The sequence below is a fragment of the Pelobates fuscus genome, chromosome 3 (assembly GCF_036172605.1).
Source record: "Pelobates fuscus isolate aPelFus1 chromosome 3, aPelFus1.pri, whole genome shotgun sequence".
NCBI classification, from domain to species: Eukaryota; Metazoa; Chordata; class Amphibia; order Anura; family Pelobatidae; genus Pelobates; species Pelobates fuscus.
In genome coordinates this window covers 199920244-199938518 of record NC_086319.1, presented here as the reverse complement: position 1 = coordinate 199938518, position 18275 = coordinate 199920244, and the positions used below count along the sequence as shown (strand labels likewise).

Here is an 18275-nt window from a genome sequence, read left to right as displayed (position 1 = left end):
AAGTGATTTAACTCCTAAATAACAGTGATTTGAGCAGTGAAATTGCAGGGGAATGATCTATACACTAACACTGCTTTATTTAGCTAAAGTAATTTAGGTGACTATAGTATTCCTTTAAGTTGTGTGGGTGCGTGTAGTGTCCCTTTAAAGGGATATTTTAGCCCTTCACTATATTCTCTTTTTTTTTTTTTTTTTTTTGTGCATAGAGTGAACAATCAAATTTGCACTGCCACGACAGCTGGTGCAAACAATATGCATATATACAATAAAATTGTGTGGCGGCGAAAAACATTGCACATTTTTATATACCGTTTTTATCGGCGTATAACACGCACTTTTTCTCCCTGAAAATAGGGGGAAAATGATGGGTGCGTGTTATATACCGATATACCATATTTACTTGCCTGTCTTGAAGCGTGGGCCGGTGTTCAGCGCGCACCGCGGTACTGGAACTTCAATTTCAGGTTCCGGTTTCCGGCGGGACTGAAAAGAAGTGTGCACTCAGTGTGCACACTTCCCTTTTAGTCCAGCTGGAAACCGGAACCTGAAATTGAAGTTCCAGTACCGCGGTGCACGCTGTGAAGCCGGCCCACGCTTCAAGACAGGTAAGTAATTATGGGACAAGAGGGAAAGTGCACTAGGGGACACTATGGGGGAGGGAGGGCACTATGGGACGGGGGGGAAGAATACTATGGAAAGGGGGGGGGGACACTATGGGAGGGGGGGGAAGAATATTATGGAAAGGGGGGGAACACTATGGGATGGGGGGAACACTACGGGAGGGGGTGGAGAATACTATGGAAAGGGGGGGCACTATGGGAGGGGGTGGAGAATACTATGGGAGGGGGTGGAGAATACTATGGAAAGGGGGGGAACACTATGGGATGAGGGGGGGAAATTTCCTGGGATTTCCTTCTGAAAATGAGGTGCATGTTATACGCCGATAAATACGGTAAACAAACTTTAAGGCTTGTATATGCTGAGGATGTACGACTTTACGAACATGTAAGGAGAACATTTGCTGGTGATACATTAGTTCAGTAACATGTAAGGTGTATATATGCTGATACCGTATGGCTTTAAGAACAATTAGTGAAAGCATATGCTGAGAAACATTTAAGGATCATATATGCTGATAATATGCTTCTTTATGAACAGTTAAGGAATATCTATGCTGATACTACACGACTGTAGAAACATTTAAAGAGAATATATGCTGAGAATATATGACTTCAATAACATTTAAGGCGTATATGTGTTGATAGAACACGACTTGAAGAACATTTAAGGATTATATATGTTAATAACATGTGACTGTCAAATCACGTGAGGGTTGTAGGTGCTGATAACTTATGGTTTGTGAACATTTAAGGGTTAAATATGTTGATGATGGACAACTTTAAAAACCTTTGAGGAGTCTCTTTTCTGATGATACAGGGCTGTAGAAGCTCTTAAGGAGTATGGATGCTGATAATGTATGACTTCGAGAGCATTTAAGGAGCAGTATATTCTCTTTTTCGTTTGCATTACCCACCCCTCTGCCTGATGACAGACCGATCGAATATTTATGTTTAGTAAGAGAAAGAAGTGGATACATTGGAGGAGAAGGACAGTTTAAAAAGAAACAAAGAGTGCATGGTATTGTACTCATTGCTGGGCAGGAAATTGATCTTTTCCTAGGGCAACTAAACTCTTTGCCCTTGCCCTGACAATTAGTAAAGACATTAAAGAGAAGTGAGTCCAGGACCGAACTCTGAGGTGCTCTGTTTTTGTCATCTTTGATCTTTTTCCATTAACAGTTACTCTCTGTGCTTTGTCTTTAAACCTACGGCCCTTCTAAGACATAAGTGTTAAGGATAAACCGTAAATAGACATACATTTACAGCACATTGGTGATTTTGTCAACTTTAACCTAGTGATACAGTATGGTGTAAATCTTCTCTTGTCTATGTCCAGATTTTGGCTAGTGTATCATTTCATATATTTGTTCATATTGCTGATTTGTTCCTCCTGTTTTTTATGGTTTATAACTTGAGATTAAAGGTCACTTATGTAATGTACATTTTCATTGCCTCATCTCAGTAGAACAGGGTGTGGATCACAATTTAATATTAGATTTCCTTGGTTTCATATTTGTGGTTTGTGTATATGTGTTTTCTCTGTGCACAAATACATTGTTTTCCTTTATCATGTTAGCATTATGTGATGGATGACATTCTCTAAGGTCTCTAACTGAATTTAAATTCCTTGACTGATGGGCTGCTTAATAAGAACATACAGAAGACTTTTCTCTGAATGTCAAAATGCTCTAGTTCAGAACTACTGCAATTGCATCTGTCCTTAAAGGGTTAAGAATAAGATAAACACTTTTTTCATATGTAGGTTTTGAGTGCTTACATTTTGGAACAAGTAAAAAGGTTTGTTGAGAGAGGTAGATGTATAGTTGGAGAAAAGGTTGAAGGCATGTTTAGTTTGAAGGTTTATATCCAAAGTACTCACCCTCCTACATATTCTGTAGTTCAGTTAACCTCCTATGATTGATTTTTGAGCTGCAATATCTGTTATACAGTGTGTATCACTCTATGCTGTATATGCTTCTCCTGCAAGTCACTTCCGGTGTAAGAGTCGGTTATTGGGTGGGTGATAAATAATGCCTTCCTCTTCCTAGAAAAAAATGGGAATTGTGGGCACACCTAGAACATGCATTTCTATGTAGTGGGGCTCCTGTAAACACCAAAATCTATACAAAATACAGTTAAAGGAACAGCACACACAAAAACAAAAATACAGTTTTCAATTTTACAAGGCTACTTAAAATTACCTATCTTAGCATTAAATATGAAGAATTGAGCAAAGGAAAGCATAAATTGAGGAGTCTCTGAAAGCAGTTGAAGCTGTTAGTATTGCATGTAAATCTCCCATGTTAAATTTAGTGTAGGACCCACCGAAATTGGGGTACTGTGACTTAGCGGAGGGCTTAACACAATTTAATTGAATCCCCATATTGTTTGCTAAGATAGGTGATTTTAAGTTGCCTTGTAGAATTTAAAACTGTATTGTTTTTTTGTGTGTGTGCGTTGTTACTTTAACTGTATTTTGTATAGACTTTGGTAATTACAGCAACACTACTACTTAGAAATGCATGTTCTGGGTGTGCCCCAATTCTCATTTTTTTCTGAGTAGATTTTGAATCTTGCCCAGATTCCTATTGGGCTGAGCCTTCCACTTCCTGTATAGCCTCAAGCATAGTCACTGGAAAAGCTGGAACAGAAATGAGTTTTGCACCCTCCAAAACTGGTCCTGCAGCTTTGCTAACTGTACTACAAAGGACACTGGCCAAGGCTCCTGGTACTTATCTCTCAATCAGCCCATTTGAGCTCCAGAAAGGCACATTATAAGTGATAAAGAAGACAACCCCATGCAAAAAAAACCCACAAAATCAGAGAGGGCTCTGCTAAAAGCTCTCCCCAAGTAAAACTGGCAAATGAGGGTTTATTGACTGGTCCAGGTAACATTATCGTAGGGTAGGTGACCAGTAGCTTGGAGACCCTTGGACTAGCATTGCCACTAACCATATCACTTGTCCCAGCTAACACATTTTGATTATTAATGCTAAGAAATATGAGAGGCTACCTGTTTTCGATGTCCTGCAAGTTTAAAACATTTACTTTATATGTAGCGTGTTTAAAATTGAAATTGCAATACTTACAAAGCCGTATTCCTGACACTATCGCTCCTCCCTCCCTCCCCCCCTCCCCCTGTGAATAAAGGGTTAAAAACCCTTTATTTACGTCCCTGATCCCATTGTAAATGTCCCTCGGCGCTGGGCATAGGAGAGCATTGAATCAATGCTTTCCTATGGGGAAAAATCTGACGCTGGAGGTCCTCATGCAGAGCGTGAGAACGTCTAGTGTCAGATTTAAACACGGTCAGTTTTAAACACGGAAGCCCACTAGTGGCTGTCTGGTAGACAGCCACTGGAGGCAGACTTAGTGCTGCAATGTATTGTATTGCACTAAGGGCAATATGAACACTGTACCCAGACCATTTCAATGAGCTGAAGTGATCAGCACCTAAATAAGATAAGGATATACTCACTGAAAATTTAAATCTGCATAATTAAATACAATTCAGTTTAAATTATCCAGGCTGGATTTGGAGAATTATTCCATTGAAAAAAAAAAAAAAAAAAAAAAATATTCATTAAAAAAAACAAAACATGTAATTATGTTTGTGTAATGTACCCTTCCACCCCAACCCCCACCCCCACAAAGCATGAATGATTTTTTTGCAGCTGATACTATCAAGTGCTTATTATTTCGTATATAAAAATAACTGTAATCAACAAAATGCTGAACTGGTTTAATTGGTCATCTGTTTTAATGCAACATAATCTGTGCTACATTTGTGACTTCGGGTTAAATAATTAGCAGCTGCCACTTTTATATTCTGCTGTTAACACAGATTTTGCAATTACAAATCACCTGTACCAAAGGGTTTTTTTTTTCTAGGAAGAAATAACAAATGGGGGGTTTGAAGAGCGAGATAATGGCCAGGGTAAGAGGCAAATTAGCATTATTACCTTAGCAAAGTCTCAGCAGAAAATGAACTCTTAATTAATATAAAATATTATTATAAAATATTAGCTATTTTTATTTTCAACTAACTGTTGAGTTGCATGACGAAACAATTGAAAGATGTTGGTAAAGGAGGCAATATAGCACTACGCTTTACTGTCTTAAAGCGGCTCTGTCACCCCCCTCTCCCGATACCCAAAATGATTATATCACAAGGCTATTCAATCAAAGGATGCTAATTCCCAGTAAAACTTGAAGGAATAATTATGTCTTCTGGACATGAAGGGGTTAATCTCAAAGGGGCCACCACTCGCAATCTTAAATGTTTAGAAATCCAAATTCTGCACGTATTCCTGTCTATGGGACCTTTTATTTCCTGTTAAACATGTGTACGGGATTGTTAATCTGCTTCATTACTGCTTTAGATTTGTTGATTCAGTTTTCAGTTTTGAACACAAAAAGTATATTATTTTTTGCTTAAACACTGGTAACATTTTTCTTTTTTATCTGCTTGTAATACTTTTTCTATGTTATTTACACTCTTATTACCGACCTCACCAAGTCCACTATTCAGGATATTAGTGTTTCTTGAAAGTTTTATGTCTTGATATTCTTTTAGTACTTTTTAATTTCATATGACTCATTTGTCCAATCACTATTTCTCATTTGGAATTTGCCAATAATTTGTTCCTTCATTCTCCTAACATTGATTTATTGCAGGTTACTTGCAGATTGGTCTTTTAAAACTACATTCATCAGCAGTTATCTTTCGTTGATCCTTTAAAGCATTTCAGTCCTCACATATCATCACAGTTCTGTCTGAACAGCCCTTGAACACAGGCTTCCCCTCTCTCCTCTACTTCTCTTTGATAGTGCATGTATGTACTCCATTGTAATCAGTAAAGTAAACTGAAATAAAAACATGACATTATAAACTATTACAAAAATGTCAGTCCTTTGTCAGTATCCTCATTGGAAACAAATCCACATTGGTGGTAGTTGTAGCCTGTGTACCTTCATGTACAATAATTTTTACAATTCTCTATTTAGAATGTAAAGTCAAGCACACCCACCATGGTTTCAGATGTCCCTGGCTTCAGGAAGATTCTTCCTCGCTCAGATTACATTCTGATACCAAAGAAATCACCTAGTAAAGACAAGGTTGTTCGACAGCAAATGGAAATCTGTGTGGCTCAACCTCGAGAAACTGGAATAATGACCCCATCAACAGACGTGTCTCACAATTTGGAACAGACCATCTTGTCTTTGGACACTGGGCAGGTTAGCCTTTCTGAGCAGTGCATTGACATTGAAGGACTAACTGAAGAGGCAACAAGTTACAGTTCAGGAGATGGAGCACAAAAACAACTTCTTAGTGGTGTTTTCTCTAACTACACTGGGTCAGTGGGCGATAAATTGAGTGGGGATATTATTCTTGATGACGCAACACTGGAGATCGGTGACTCAAGTCCTTATCAGGCAACAAGCATGGTCATTGAAGAGAATGGGGGAATATCTTTGGCACAGTCAGAAATCCCAGCAGGCTTGTCAGTTCTGACTGTTATGGCAATTCAGGTGTGTACATGCTTCATAGGTGTGTAATCCCTAAGCCATTGGATAATTATCTAGGAATATATTCTAATGTACTGTTTGAACTCCTATGCTTGTGGTAGCTTACTATATAGTTTTCTTTGACCCACAGGATACAGAAGATCACTCTGTACCAAATCCCACCTCACATTATTTCATGTTTCCTATGGCAAGTCGTCCCACTGCAGAGACAACAAGGCCTGTTAAACTGGTAAGAGATAGTAGTGTGATGTAATTCCAGTAAAATACAAGTTTAGCAGGCTAAGATTGCCACAAGGCATATGTATGTATATGTGTTTGTAGTATCAGTTAGTTAAATTACACGTAGCTAAGATACTGTCATCACTGTACTGACCAGGTGCAGGAATGTAAGAACTGGAATTACGCGTCCCTCTCCTTTGTATCAGATGAGCCACGTGGTTAGACCGGATGGATGAGTTTAGACTCTATTCATTAAATAGGTTAAGGGTATGTGTGGGTGTAGTTAATTGTGGGAGGAGCTACAGTGCTATATAAGGAATGTACTCTATGTATTCAGTACTCAGACTTTGCTGTATTTTGGTGACGCTAGTCCCTCTGAGTCCCGATCGGTGATCCAATAAAGAATCTCTTCCTTCCTGAAGAAACCTGTGTCCATCTCTCTGTGCTTGGCTTCCGTCAGTTTCTCCGGTATCATTTGGTGCATTGGCCGGGAAGCTCATCGTTCAACGGTAGCTGAGAGGCAGAGGCGTGAGACGGTCTATCTTTGCCCACGTTCTCTACGGCTGCACCCCTGAACTTCTGCGTGGACCTCCCTTCGTCTCGGCGCCACTGGTCTGTTGTCCAGGAGATCATCGGCCTCTACGTAAGAAGTGCTGGGGTGTCCCCGTCGATGAGTGTGAACTCAGGTTCAGGAACGAGGAGGTAAGACAACTGCTGTTTTAGACGGCAGGACCCGCTAGGGGTATACCGATTGTGCGGTAGGCCCAAAGGGGTTTTTGAATCTGTATCTGCCCCCTCTGTCGGAGGGAAGGAGCGAAGGCGCACCGCTCGATCGAACGCTCTTTAGTCAGACCGTTTGATTTGGTTAGTCAGGCGGGGTCCTGGTGTAAATAGCCCTAGCCGGACACCGGTGTCTTGTCTAGACTAGCGTTCTAGGGTGTATATTACGTTCGCTAGGTCGGAGGGACCGGGAGACTAAGCGGCGCCTGTGTAAATTCGGTTCGCTAGTTCTCATCCTATCTGGGCTAAGTGGGAAGGCGTGTAAATTTGGAACCCACTAGACTTTTGATAGTACGACTAAGAGGCGCCTGTGTAAATTCGGATCTCTAGCTCGTTGTATAGTGCGACTAAGAGGCGCCTGTGTAAATTCGGATCTCTAGCTCGCTATATATATGTGGTGATTGGGCAGTGTGGCTAACCAAAACGGGTGTATATAGTTTTAGGTAGTCCATTCAAGGTACTGGCCAATAGTTTAGTTGGGAATTGTAAATGTGTTAACGATTGTTTTAGTAAAGTGTATATCTTGTTAGATAGCGCGAGCTCAGCCGTCTAGCGAGAGTGTTAATAGTGTGTTGCTGTATTATAGTGCACGGTACCATAACCCTGTATATTTACTGACATTATATAATAAGTACTAATCATTGTCGTCCATTGCATGTTTAACACCATAACCACTAATAATTGTATTGTGACCTTAACTTGTGCTTTGACCTATGCTAACCGTACTGTAACCGCTATTTGTAAAAGACGATGTTACTGGGGTGTGTTATAGACGGGTAATTCGTATATAGAGAATTATAGCGTGGGTGACTGTGTAGTTACGCCAAAGGGCATAATATTGATTATATAGTGACTGGTGTAGCAGCTGTGTGTGTACGGGAATTCCCTGAGTGTTTATTGTTATTGTGTACGTTTCACTTGGTAACCGTACCACGTGGTGCTGTTGCCAGAGGAAACGGGTGTGACTGTTGAATAGTACGCGTGTATAGTAATCGTTGTCGACGACGTTCCACTGTTAAATATGGGTGCGTCGCAGTCAACGATTCCGGATCCCTTAGGATGTATGGTTAAGAATTTTAAAAAGGGATTCAAAGTTTGTGATTTTGGGGTTAAGATGTCCCCTGTACGTTTGGTCACTTTGTGCACTAGGGAGTGGCCTACTTTGGTTGCGGCATGGCCGCCACGTGGCAGTTTGGATCCAACTCTGGTACAGCGCTTACACGTGGCTGTATCAGGTAGGCCTGAACTTTACGGCCAGTTTCCTTATATTGATTGTTGGAGACAGGCCGTAAATGACTCGCCAAAATGGCTCCGGACATGCCACGAGGAACAGTGTCGCCTCATGGTAGCTAGGACTTGTTCGTCCACTAGGGCTGGTGTTAGGCCCATTTTGGACAAGCCCCCTGAGTCCGAGATCCCTTTGCCGCCCCCTTACTTTCCGGTAAGAGGAAGTGACGCAAATACAGGAAGTCCTGTAACCCTTCCCTCATTACCCTCATCCACTTCCGCTTCCTCCTCCAGTACAGGATCCACCCCCCCTCGTACTAAATCTCCCCTTCCGGAACCAGAACCCACCCCCATTAGAAACGAATATCCTGATTTGGCGCCACTTCAGACTTCCGGTCAAGCTTCATCTAGCTCGGCCCGAAGTGTTCTATTCACTACCTTTTCCCAAAACCAACCTCCCACATCCCCATACCCTATATCTCCCCGACCGGAACCCATGACTGACGCTTCCCTACGTAGCCCCATCCAAACCCGACAGTTGACTGGTGCCCAACAATTAAAGCACTATCAGATGCCTCTTCGCTTAAATCCCGGGTCAGCTTATATCGATGCCGCAGGTCAAATGGCACACGCTGACCCTGTCTTCGTATATGTCCCTTTCACCACTACCGACCTTTTAAACTGGAAGACCCATAATTCCTCGTATACTGAGAAACCACAAGCCATGACTGATCTGTTCACCTCAATAGTACAGACACATAATCCGACATGGGCTGATTGCCAGCAGTTATTAATGACTTTATTTAACAATGAGGAAAGGACAAGAATAAATCAAGCAGCCATTAAAGCATTAGAAGATAGAGCCCGTGCTTTGAACCAAGCTAATCCAGCAGCATGGGCCGCAACACATTATCCCAACACTGATCCCGATTGGAACGTAAATGGTGCTGATATGGTTCAACTCAGAGCCTATAGAGACGCTATAATTGCTGGCATGAAAGCCGGAGGAAAGAAAGCCATTAACATGTCGAAGACAGTTGAGGTGATCCAGAAAAGCGATGAAGCGCCCAGTGTCTTTTATGACCGATTATTGGAGGCGTACCGCTTGTACACCCCCTTTAATCCGGAAGACGCAGACAATTCCCGAATGGTTAACTCCGCCTTTGTCAGCCAAGCTTACGGAGATATTAAGCGCAAGCTACAAAAGTTAGAAGGGTTTGCAGGTATGTCAATCTCCCAACTAATGGAGGTAGCTAATAAGGTCTATATGAATAGGGAAACAGAAAGCAAGAAAGAGGAGGAGCGCAAGATGCGTAAAAAGGCTGATATGCTAGCGGTAGCGATCGCAGGCGTAGATAAACGGGGCCCAGATAGAGGCAATAATAGATGGAGTAGGGAGCCTTTGAGTAGGGATCAGTGTGCGTATTGCAAGGAAGAAGGGCATTGGAGGAACGAATGTCCGCAAAGAGAGCAGTACGAGAGAGACCAACCCAGGGCAGGCTACGGAAACTTTAGAGGCAGAGCGAGAGGTAGAGGAGGTCCCGGAGGGAGTAATGGTTATAGAGGGAGTAATGGGAACAGAGGAAGTGTTAGGGAAGACAGATATATTCCAGCAGCGCAAAGGTCCCGCGATAGAGAAGGTAGGGACTTCGTAGGATTGGCTGACACGGTCATGGAGGACTATTGATACCGACCGGGCTCCATCCCCCTTGGTCGAGCGGAGCCTATGGTCGATGTATCAATAGGGGGGAAAAGGAGTGCGTTCATGATCGACACTGGTGCTGAACATTCAGTGGTGACTAATCTAGTTGCTCCTCCATCTGGAAGGACTATTACTGTGATAGGAGCAACTGGAAGAAGTGCTGAAAGACCGGTTCTTAAAAGTCGACTCTGTACATTGGGAGGCCACGTAGTAAAACACCAATTCCTTTATATGCCTGAATGTCCAGTCCAATTGCTGGGACGTGATATGCTATCCAAATTACAAGCGCAGATTACGTTCCTACCAGATGGAACAACATCTTTAAAGTTTAATGGACCTTCAGGTATTATGACTTTATCCGTACCAAAGGAAGAAGAGTGGCGACTTTATACAGTGTTGACTAGCCAAAACCCTAGGAGTGATGAGACATTGTTTAACATACCAGGAGTTTGGGCAGAGAACAACCCACCAGGACTGGCCCGCAATATTCCACCAATAAAAATTGAACTTAAACATGGGGTTTATCCAGTGAGCCTAAGACAATATCACATTCCGCAGAAGGCTAAGAAGAACATCCAATCCTATCTGGATAAGTTCATACGGTATGGTATCCTAAAATTCTGTACTTCCCCCTGGAACACCCCATTGCTGCCTGTTCAAAAGCCCGGCACAGATGAGTATCGACCTGTGCAGGACTTAAGAGCAGTCAATGATGCGGTTGTTAGCATACATCCAGTTGTACCCAATCCATATAACCTGCTTGCTTTAATTCCGGGCGGGGCTACTTACTTCACAGTCTTAGATCTCAAAGATGCCTTCTTTTGCCTCCGAATTGCCGCAGAAAGTCAATGTATTTTCGCTTTCCAATGGGAGAACGCTGTAACGGGCTCAAAACGCCAAATGACTTGGACAAGACTGCCCCAAGGGTTTAAAAATTCACCTACCCTATTTGGTTCAGCCCTAAGTCAAGATCTATTGGATTTCGAGTCCATCCCAGGAGAGTGTGTATTGTTACAGTATGTAGATGACTTGTTGATAGCAGCAGTTACAAAAGAAATCTGTCAGCAAGCAACGCACGATCTACTACACATTCTCTGGAAGGCAGGATACAAGGTGTCTAGAAAGAAGGCTCAGTTGTGTTTGCCAACTGTCAAGTATCTAGGATTCCATATCTCTGAAGGTCAAAGAATTATGGGGCCAGAGAGAAAAGAAGCTGTCTGCCAAATACCAATACCCAAGAATAGAAGACAAGTGCGAGAATTCTTGGGGGCAGCAGGCTTCTGTAGGATATGGATTCCCAGTTATGCGATACTAGCAAAACCTCTGTACGCAGCTATCAAAGGTACAGAGCACGACCCCTTCTTATGGACCCAAGAACAGCAAACGGCATTTGAAGATGTGAAGAAGAAGGCTTTGATGAGTGCCCCAGCATTAGGTCTACCTGATCACACACGACCATTCTACCTGTATGTACACGAGCAAAGAAGAATGGCTGTGGGAGTATTGACACAGTACTTGGGATCATGGCAAAGACCTGTTGCCTACATGTCTAAACAATTGGATGCAGTGGCCAGCGGACTTCCACCTTGTCTAAGAGCCGTAGCTGCAGCCGCCCTGCTAGTAGCTGAAGCCGATAAACTCACTCTGGGTCAAGAACTTTATGTACGAGTCCCACATGCAGTACAGACGTTGTTGGATTACAAAGGAAATCATTGGTTTAGTAATAGCCGTATGACCAAGTATCAAGCAATGTTGTGTGAAAACCCAAGAGTGCATTTAGAGACTGTAAACACCTTAAATCCAGCTACCCTTTTGCCACAACCTACTGAAAGTCAACATGATTGTTTGGAAATAATGGATGAAGTATTTTCAAGTAGACCAGATCTTCGTGATTTTCCCATCCAGAACCCCGATGTTCAATATTACACCGACGGCAGTAGTTATGTGAAAGAAGGGATCCGCTATGCAGGATATGCAGTGACAACAATAGACAAGGTGATAGAAGCTCGGCCACTGGCGAAAGGAACATCAGCACAAAAGGCAGAATTAATAGCACTAACACGAGCGTTACAATTGGCTGAAGGTTTAAGAGTAAATATCTATACGGACTCTAAGTATGCGTTTTTAACCACTCATGCCCACGGAGCTTTGTATAAAGAAAGAGGACTACTGAATTCAGAGGGCAAAGAAATCAAGTACGCAGCTGAAATCCTACAACTATTGGAAGCAGTGTGGGAGCCGAAAGAAGTCGGTATCATACATTGTCGAGCGCATCTGAGAGGAGATGGTGATGTAACCAAGGGAAATCGGATGGCAGATAGTGCAGCTAAGCGTGCTGCTGAATCAGGAAGACAGGAATATGTAGGGCATATAGCTGCTCTTATACCAACTCCACTGTCCCAATGGACTCCAGTTTATACAGCTCAAGAAGAGGAGTGGTTAAAGACTGAACCGGGAAAGTATCTGGAGAACAAGTGGTATCAGCTAGAAGATGGAAGAATAGTTATACCAGCATCACTAGCAGTAGAAATTGTCCAAAACTATCATAACGGGACACATTCTGGGAGAGACAGTACTGAAGAATCTCTTAGAAAACATTTCTACATACCAAGATTGTCCAACTTGACTCAGGCCATTGTACGCAGATGTGTAACGTGTGCTAAGAATAATGCAAGACAAGGACCAGTAAAGCCACCAGGAGTTCAGTTTATGGGGGGACTCCCCATGTCCGATCTACAAATAGACTTTACAGTGATGCCTAAATCGGGTGGACATCGTTACCTGCTGGTAATTGTGTGCACCTATTCAGGCTGGGTAGAAGCATGTCCTACTCGTACAGAGAAAGCAGGAGAAGTTGTGAGATTCCTGCTACGAGAAATAATACCCCGATATGGACTACCCTGTTCTATAGGATCGGACAATGGTCCAGCTTTTGTAAATCAGTGCCTACAACAACTGACTCATATGCTTGGTATAAAGTGGAGGCTTCATACTGCATATAGACCCCAGAGTTCTGGTAAGGTAGAGAGAATGAATAGAACTATAAAGAACCAGTTGGCTAAAATGTGTCAGGAAACCCAACTTAAGTGGAACGTTCTCTTACCCATAGCTTTATTGCGAATCCGCAGTACCCCTACCAGAAGGATGGGCCTCTCTCCTTTTGAAATCATGTATGGGCGACCACCTCCCGTACTTGGTAACTTAAGGGGGGACTTGAGTCAGTTGGGAGAAGGAATTACTCGGCAGCAGGTTGTAGAGTTGGGTAAAACTATGGAGGAGGTACAGAAATGGGTACAAGATAGATTACCTGTGAATATTTATCCCCCTGTTCATAGTTATCATCCAGGAGACCAAGTGTGGATTAAAGAGTGGAATACTGTACCGTTAGGGCCCAAGTGGAGAGGTCCTTATGTTGTTCTTTTGTCTACCCCTACAGCAATAAAAGTAGCCGAAGTGACTCCGTGGATACATCACTCCAGGGTTAAACCAGCAGCAGTCGATTCTTGGCAAGTTACAGCAGATCCAGAGAATCCCTGCAAGATCCGGTTAAAACGCACTACTCAGTCGGAGTAACGAGGAATTATTGTGGATTACAAATTTTATTGTTACAGGTGTGAGTGAGAAGGCCATAATAAAGCCTGTCCGCTTACCATCACATAGTGTATAAGCCAGGAAAGTCTCGAAGGGACACCTGTGAAGATGAGCAGAACTCCATTCCCTGCAGCCCCTCACATCCTGGAAGCTGAGGCGCCATCGCACGGACGAAGACTGAGGATGACGGCGAAAGATGTGCTTTTGATAGTGTTTATTTATATGTGTTTTTATATTCAGGAAGGTAGAGGTACCGACACTCCTAGCTGTGAGGTATGCATTAAGACTACGAGAACAGGTAACCATATTTCCCAAACCCTAATTTGGCATTCACAATACGAATGTAAAGGAGATGTATCGAGATGTAGATACTTAAATATAGATTATAGTGTGTGCCATTTAGGAGTAGGAGAACCTAAGTGCTTCAGTCCGGAGTATCAGCCTCGTACAATTTGGTTGACTCTCAGGAATGGAGATCCTCGGGGGACCCTAATTAATAAAACGGTGTTAGAATCCGTACATTCTTCGGGTGTTCTGCTATTTGATGCGTGTAAAGCGATATCGAGTGGTAGAAAGCCGTGGAATGTATGTGGGGATCTTAGATGGGAGAGGACGTATGGGTCTAACGATAAATATATTTGTCCCAGTAGCAAAAATAAATATGTAAGTCCTAGATGCCCAAATAGAGATTATAACTTTTGCCCATATTGGTCTTGTGTGGGGTGGGCAACTTGGGGACAGACAGTAGACAAAGACATGATAGTGACTAAGTTGCCGACTAGCCCTTATTGTAAGTCTATGGAATGCAACCCAGTCCATATACTCATTAATAACCCCGACAAGTTCTTAGATAAGTATGGAAATTTATTTGGGTTTCAAATATACGGGACGGGTTTAGATCCTGGGACATTATTGTTTATAGGAATAGAGACTGATACGGTATCCTCCCAGACTCATCAAGTATACCATTCCTTTTACGAAGAGATGAGTATAGATAATAAGATCCCCCATAATGCTAAAAACCTGTTCATTGATCTAGCTGAAAGTATTGCCGGTAGTCTTAATGTTACCAACTGCTATGTGTGTGGAGGTACTAACATGGGAGACCAATGGCCTTGGGAAGCAAAGGAGGTAATGTCCGGTTCTGAGGCAGTTCAACAATTAATATCTTCACAAGCCGATTATCAGATGAGTGTTAGAGGTAAATCTGAGTGGAGATTAAAGACCTCCATCATAGGTTATGTTTGCATAGCAAGGAAAGGAATAATGTATAATACTTCTGTAGGAGAATTAACTTGTCTAGGGCAAAAAGCTTATGATGATGATACAAAGAATACAACTTGGTGGTCGGCTTCAAATGTCTCAGAACCATCTAACCCGTTTGCTAGATATGCCAATTTAAAGGACGTGTGGTTTGATCTATCCATCACATCTACTTGGAGAGCCCCAGCAAATTTGTACTGGATCTGTGGTAAGAAAGCCTATTCGGAGCTGCCACAGGACTGGGAAGGGGCATGTGTGTTGGGTATGCTCAAACCATCCTTCTTCTTGTTACCGATTGAAACAGGTGAGACTTTAGGTGTTAAAGTGTATGATGTGAATCATAGGAAGAAAAGGGGACCCATAGAGATAGGCGCCTGGGAAGATGATGAATGGCCTCCCCAGCGTATCATAGATTATTATGGGCCAGCCACGTGGGCTGAGGATGGTACCTTTGGTTATAGAACCCCTATTTATATGCTCAACCGTATTATAAGGTTACAGGCGGTGGTTGAGATTATCACTAATGAAACATCACAAGCGCTCAATCTTCTAGCGAAGCATAACACCAGGATGAGGACAGCAGTCTACCAAAATAGATTAGCCTTGGATTACCTTTTGGCAGTAGAGGGAGGTGTATGTGGGAAGTTTAACCTAAGTAATTGCTGTCTTCAAATAGATGACGAAGGGCAAGCAATAGCTGAGCTTACTAGCCATATGGTTAAACTAGCGCATGTGCCTACTCAGGTATGGAAAGGGTACAATCCAAGTAGTTGGTTTGGTAGCTGGTATGAGTGGTTTGGAGGGCTTAAGGCAGTGGTAGGTGGAGTCCTACTAATTTTACTGTTGTGTCTACTCCTACCGTGTCTTATACCCTTAGTAGTTAGGTCTGTGCAAAGCCTGATAGGAAGTATAGCAGAGAGGAAGGCTGCTGCACAGATAATGGCGATATATAAGTATAAGGCTTTAGATCAGGGAGAACCAATGCAAGAAGATGAATGTTGAAGATTCACATCATAAGATAAGTCTGGTCTGGTTCATGGTAACCTGAGGTATATGCGAACCAAGGTTAAGTGATGCCTCAAGTAATTGTGAAATATCAGAGGCATCAAAGGGGGGAATGTGATGTAATTCCAGTAAAATACAAGTTTAGCAGGCTAAGATTGCCACAAGGCATATGTATGTATATGTGTTTGTAGTATCAGTTAGTTAAATTACACGTAGCTAAGATACTGTCATCACTGTACTGACCAGGTGCAGGAATGTAAGAACTGGAATTACGCGTCCCTCTCCTTTGTATCAGATGAGCCACGTGGTTAGACCGGATGGATGAGTTTAGACTCTATTCATTAAATAGGTTAAGGGTATGTGTGGGTGTAGTTAATTGTGGGAGGAGCTACAGTGCTATATAAGGAATGTACTCTATGTATTCAGTACTCAGACTTTGCTGTATTTTGGTGACGCTAGTCCCTCTGAGTCCCGATCGGTGATCCAATAAAGAATCTCTTCCTTCCTGAAGAAACCTGTGTCCATCTCTCTGTGCTTGGCTTCCGTCAGTTTCTCCGGTATCAGTAGTATTCCACAATTTCTGCTCCTGTCTGTTTGTGCCTTTCATCACTATATTGTAAGTTTTAAACTGTTAATGTGTGGTTACATATAATTGCACCAACCTACTGGGATAATTTGTGCCACGATCAGTAATAGTTTTGTGTTAAAACAGACCATCTGAAGTTGAAATAATTCCTTGGTAAATTTACTAAGTAAGGATGCACCAAAACCATATTTAATTTTGTTTAACCATTACATACATTTTATACTGGTTCTTTACTGACCTAGAACAATAAATATAAAGCTGCTAGCCAAATGTGTTCCAGTTTAACACTAACACAGAGCTACAGGATTTGCTGGACAACAAAGCTATTTTTTTTTTTTAATTCTTTATTTTTGGTAACATGGCATATTATAAGCACATAGACATTCAATAGAATAAAAGCACATGGGTTTTTAGCCCACATGGGCAACAGGTTATCAGGAAAAATTGTATATTTCCAGAGTGAATATTTGTATAAGAAAATAATTAATAAACATAATATTAACAATAAACGCCAATACCTAGCTTGTATTCCCGCTAAAACATCTACGTAGGCTAGATTGGTATGTACTTGAAGGAGACAGTGATGTTCGTTTGGGGGCTTACCACCCTCTTGAGACCAAGTTACGTAGACATGTGCATTACAAGAGGGAGTTAGGGGACGGGGAGGTGGTACAACGGGTTGGGTATGCAATTCCCTCTGAGATGTATCCGGGTATAGGAGGAACTGTTGGGATAAAGTATTGTCAAGCCTATATGTTGTGTGGTGTTTCAACCCACTTCCCCCACTATATACGTTTTCCAAGTAAAAGTAAAACATTAAGAAAACTATGCATCACAACAAAAGGAACAATGTGAACCAAGTTAAGCATAATAGAAGCATTAGCCAGTAATGGTTATATAAACACTGGTGGTTCGCGGTGGTGGAAAATATGAGACTGAATGGTCTGATCCCATCTAGCCCATCATGTCTTTCCTCTTGATTTCGACGGTCGCTGGGTTAAACTGGGTGTGAATTTCCCTATCTAAATTAGATAGTCCAGCTCCCTTAGCTCCCAAAGGGCTGGTTAGGTCCAGCTTTCATAGGTGGTTCTACAACTCGGTGTAGCCTCGTGCTCTGTGAGTAGTCCTCTGGTGTGTGAATGACAGCACTTTAGGTATCCTTCAGCGAAATGGGACGTCCTTGGCACGGAGCTGTTGCAGGAGTGGCTGTAGAGTTTTCCTCCAGGTAAGTGTGCTTCTGGTGAAGTCTGGATACACAGCAAGCGTGGAGCTCTCAAAGAGCAGGGGAGATTTTCCACGGACTGACGCAAGTATTGATGTTTTGTCTTGGAGAGACTGGAATGATGATGTCCCCTGATGTTGATGGCGTGGCTGACACCGGTTTCAACAATCGTAATAAGCCTGTAAGGCATCTAACACACCTCTGATTTTCTGGTTGTACTGCCATCTTTGGTCCTCCAGCATATCAACTCTGTCATTAATACAGAGCTGCTGTAGTTCATCGACCTTTTGCTCAACTTGCTTGAGCCTGGTGTCCTGGATGCTCGTGGAGGCCTCCAAGATATTTATCTTGGCGGTGGCTCCCTCAATTGCTTCCTTGAAGTAGGCCTAGTCTGTGTTTATGCCTTTACACAAGTCTGCCAGCATTGATTTGAGCAGGTCTGCTGTTACCGCTCACCACCAGTTGGTGTTTTTGGTGGGGGTCTTGGCATTGGATCTACAGACGGGTCTTCCCCCAGATCAAAGGAGATGT

At 42.5% G+C, this 18275-nt stretch overlaps 1 protein-coding gene across 1 annotated transcript in view; it reads left to right on the top strand.

Moving 5' to 3' along the window:
* The window catches only part of HMGXB3 (HMG-box containing 3), a 68656-nt gene that overhangs the window by 17081 nt on the left and 33300 nt on the right, over positions 1-18275 (top strand). The window contains exons 4-5 of the mRNA XM_063447899.1: positions 5628-6152; positions 6280-6378. Of these exons, the coding sequence (XP_063303969.1) occupies positions 5628-6152; positions 6280-6378 (624 nt within the window). The remainder of the gene's footprint in view (positions 1-5627; positions 6153-6279; positions 6379-18275) is intronic.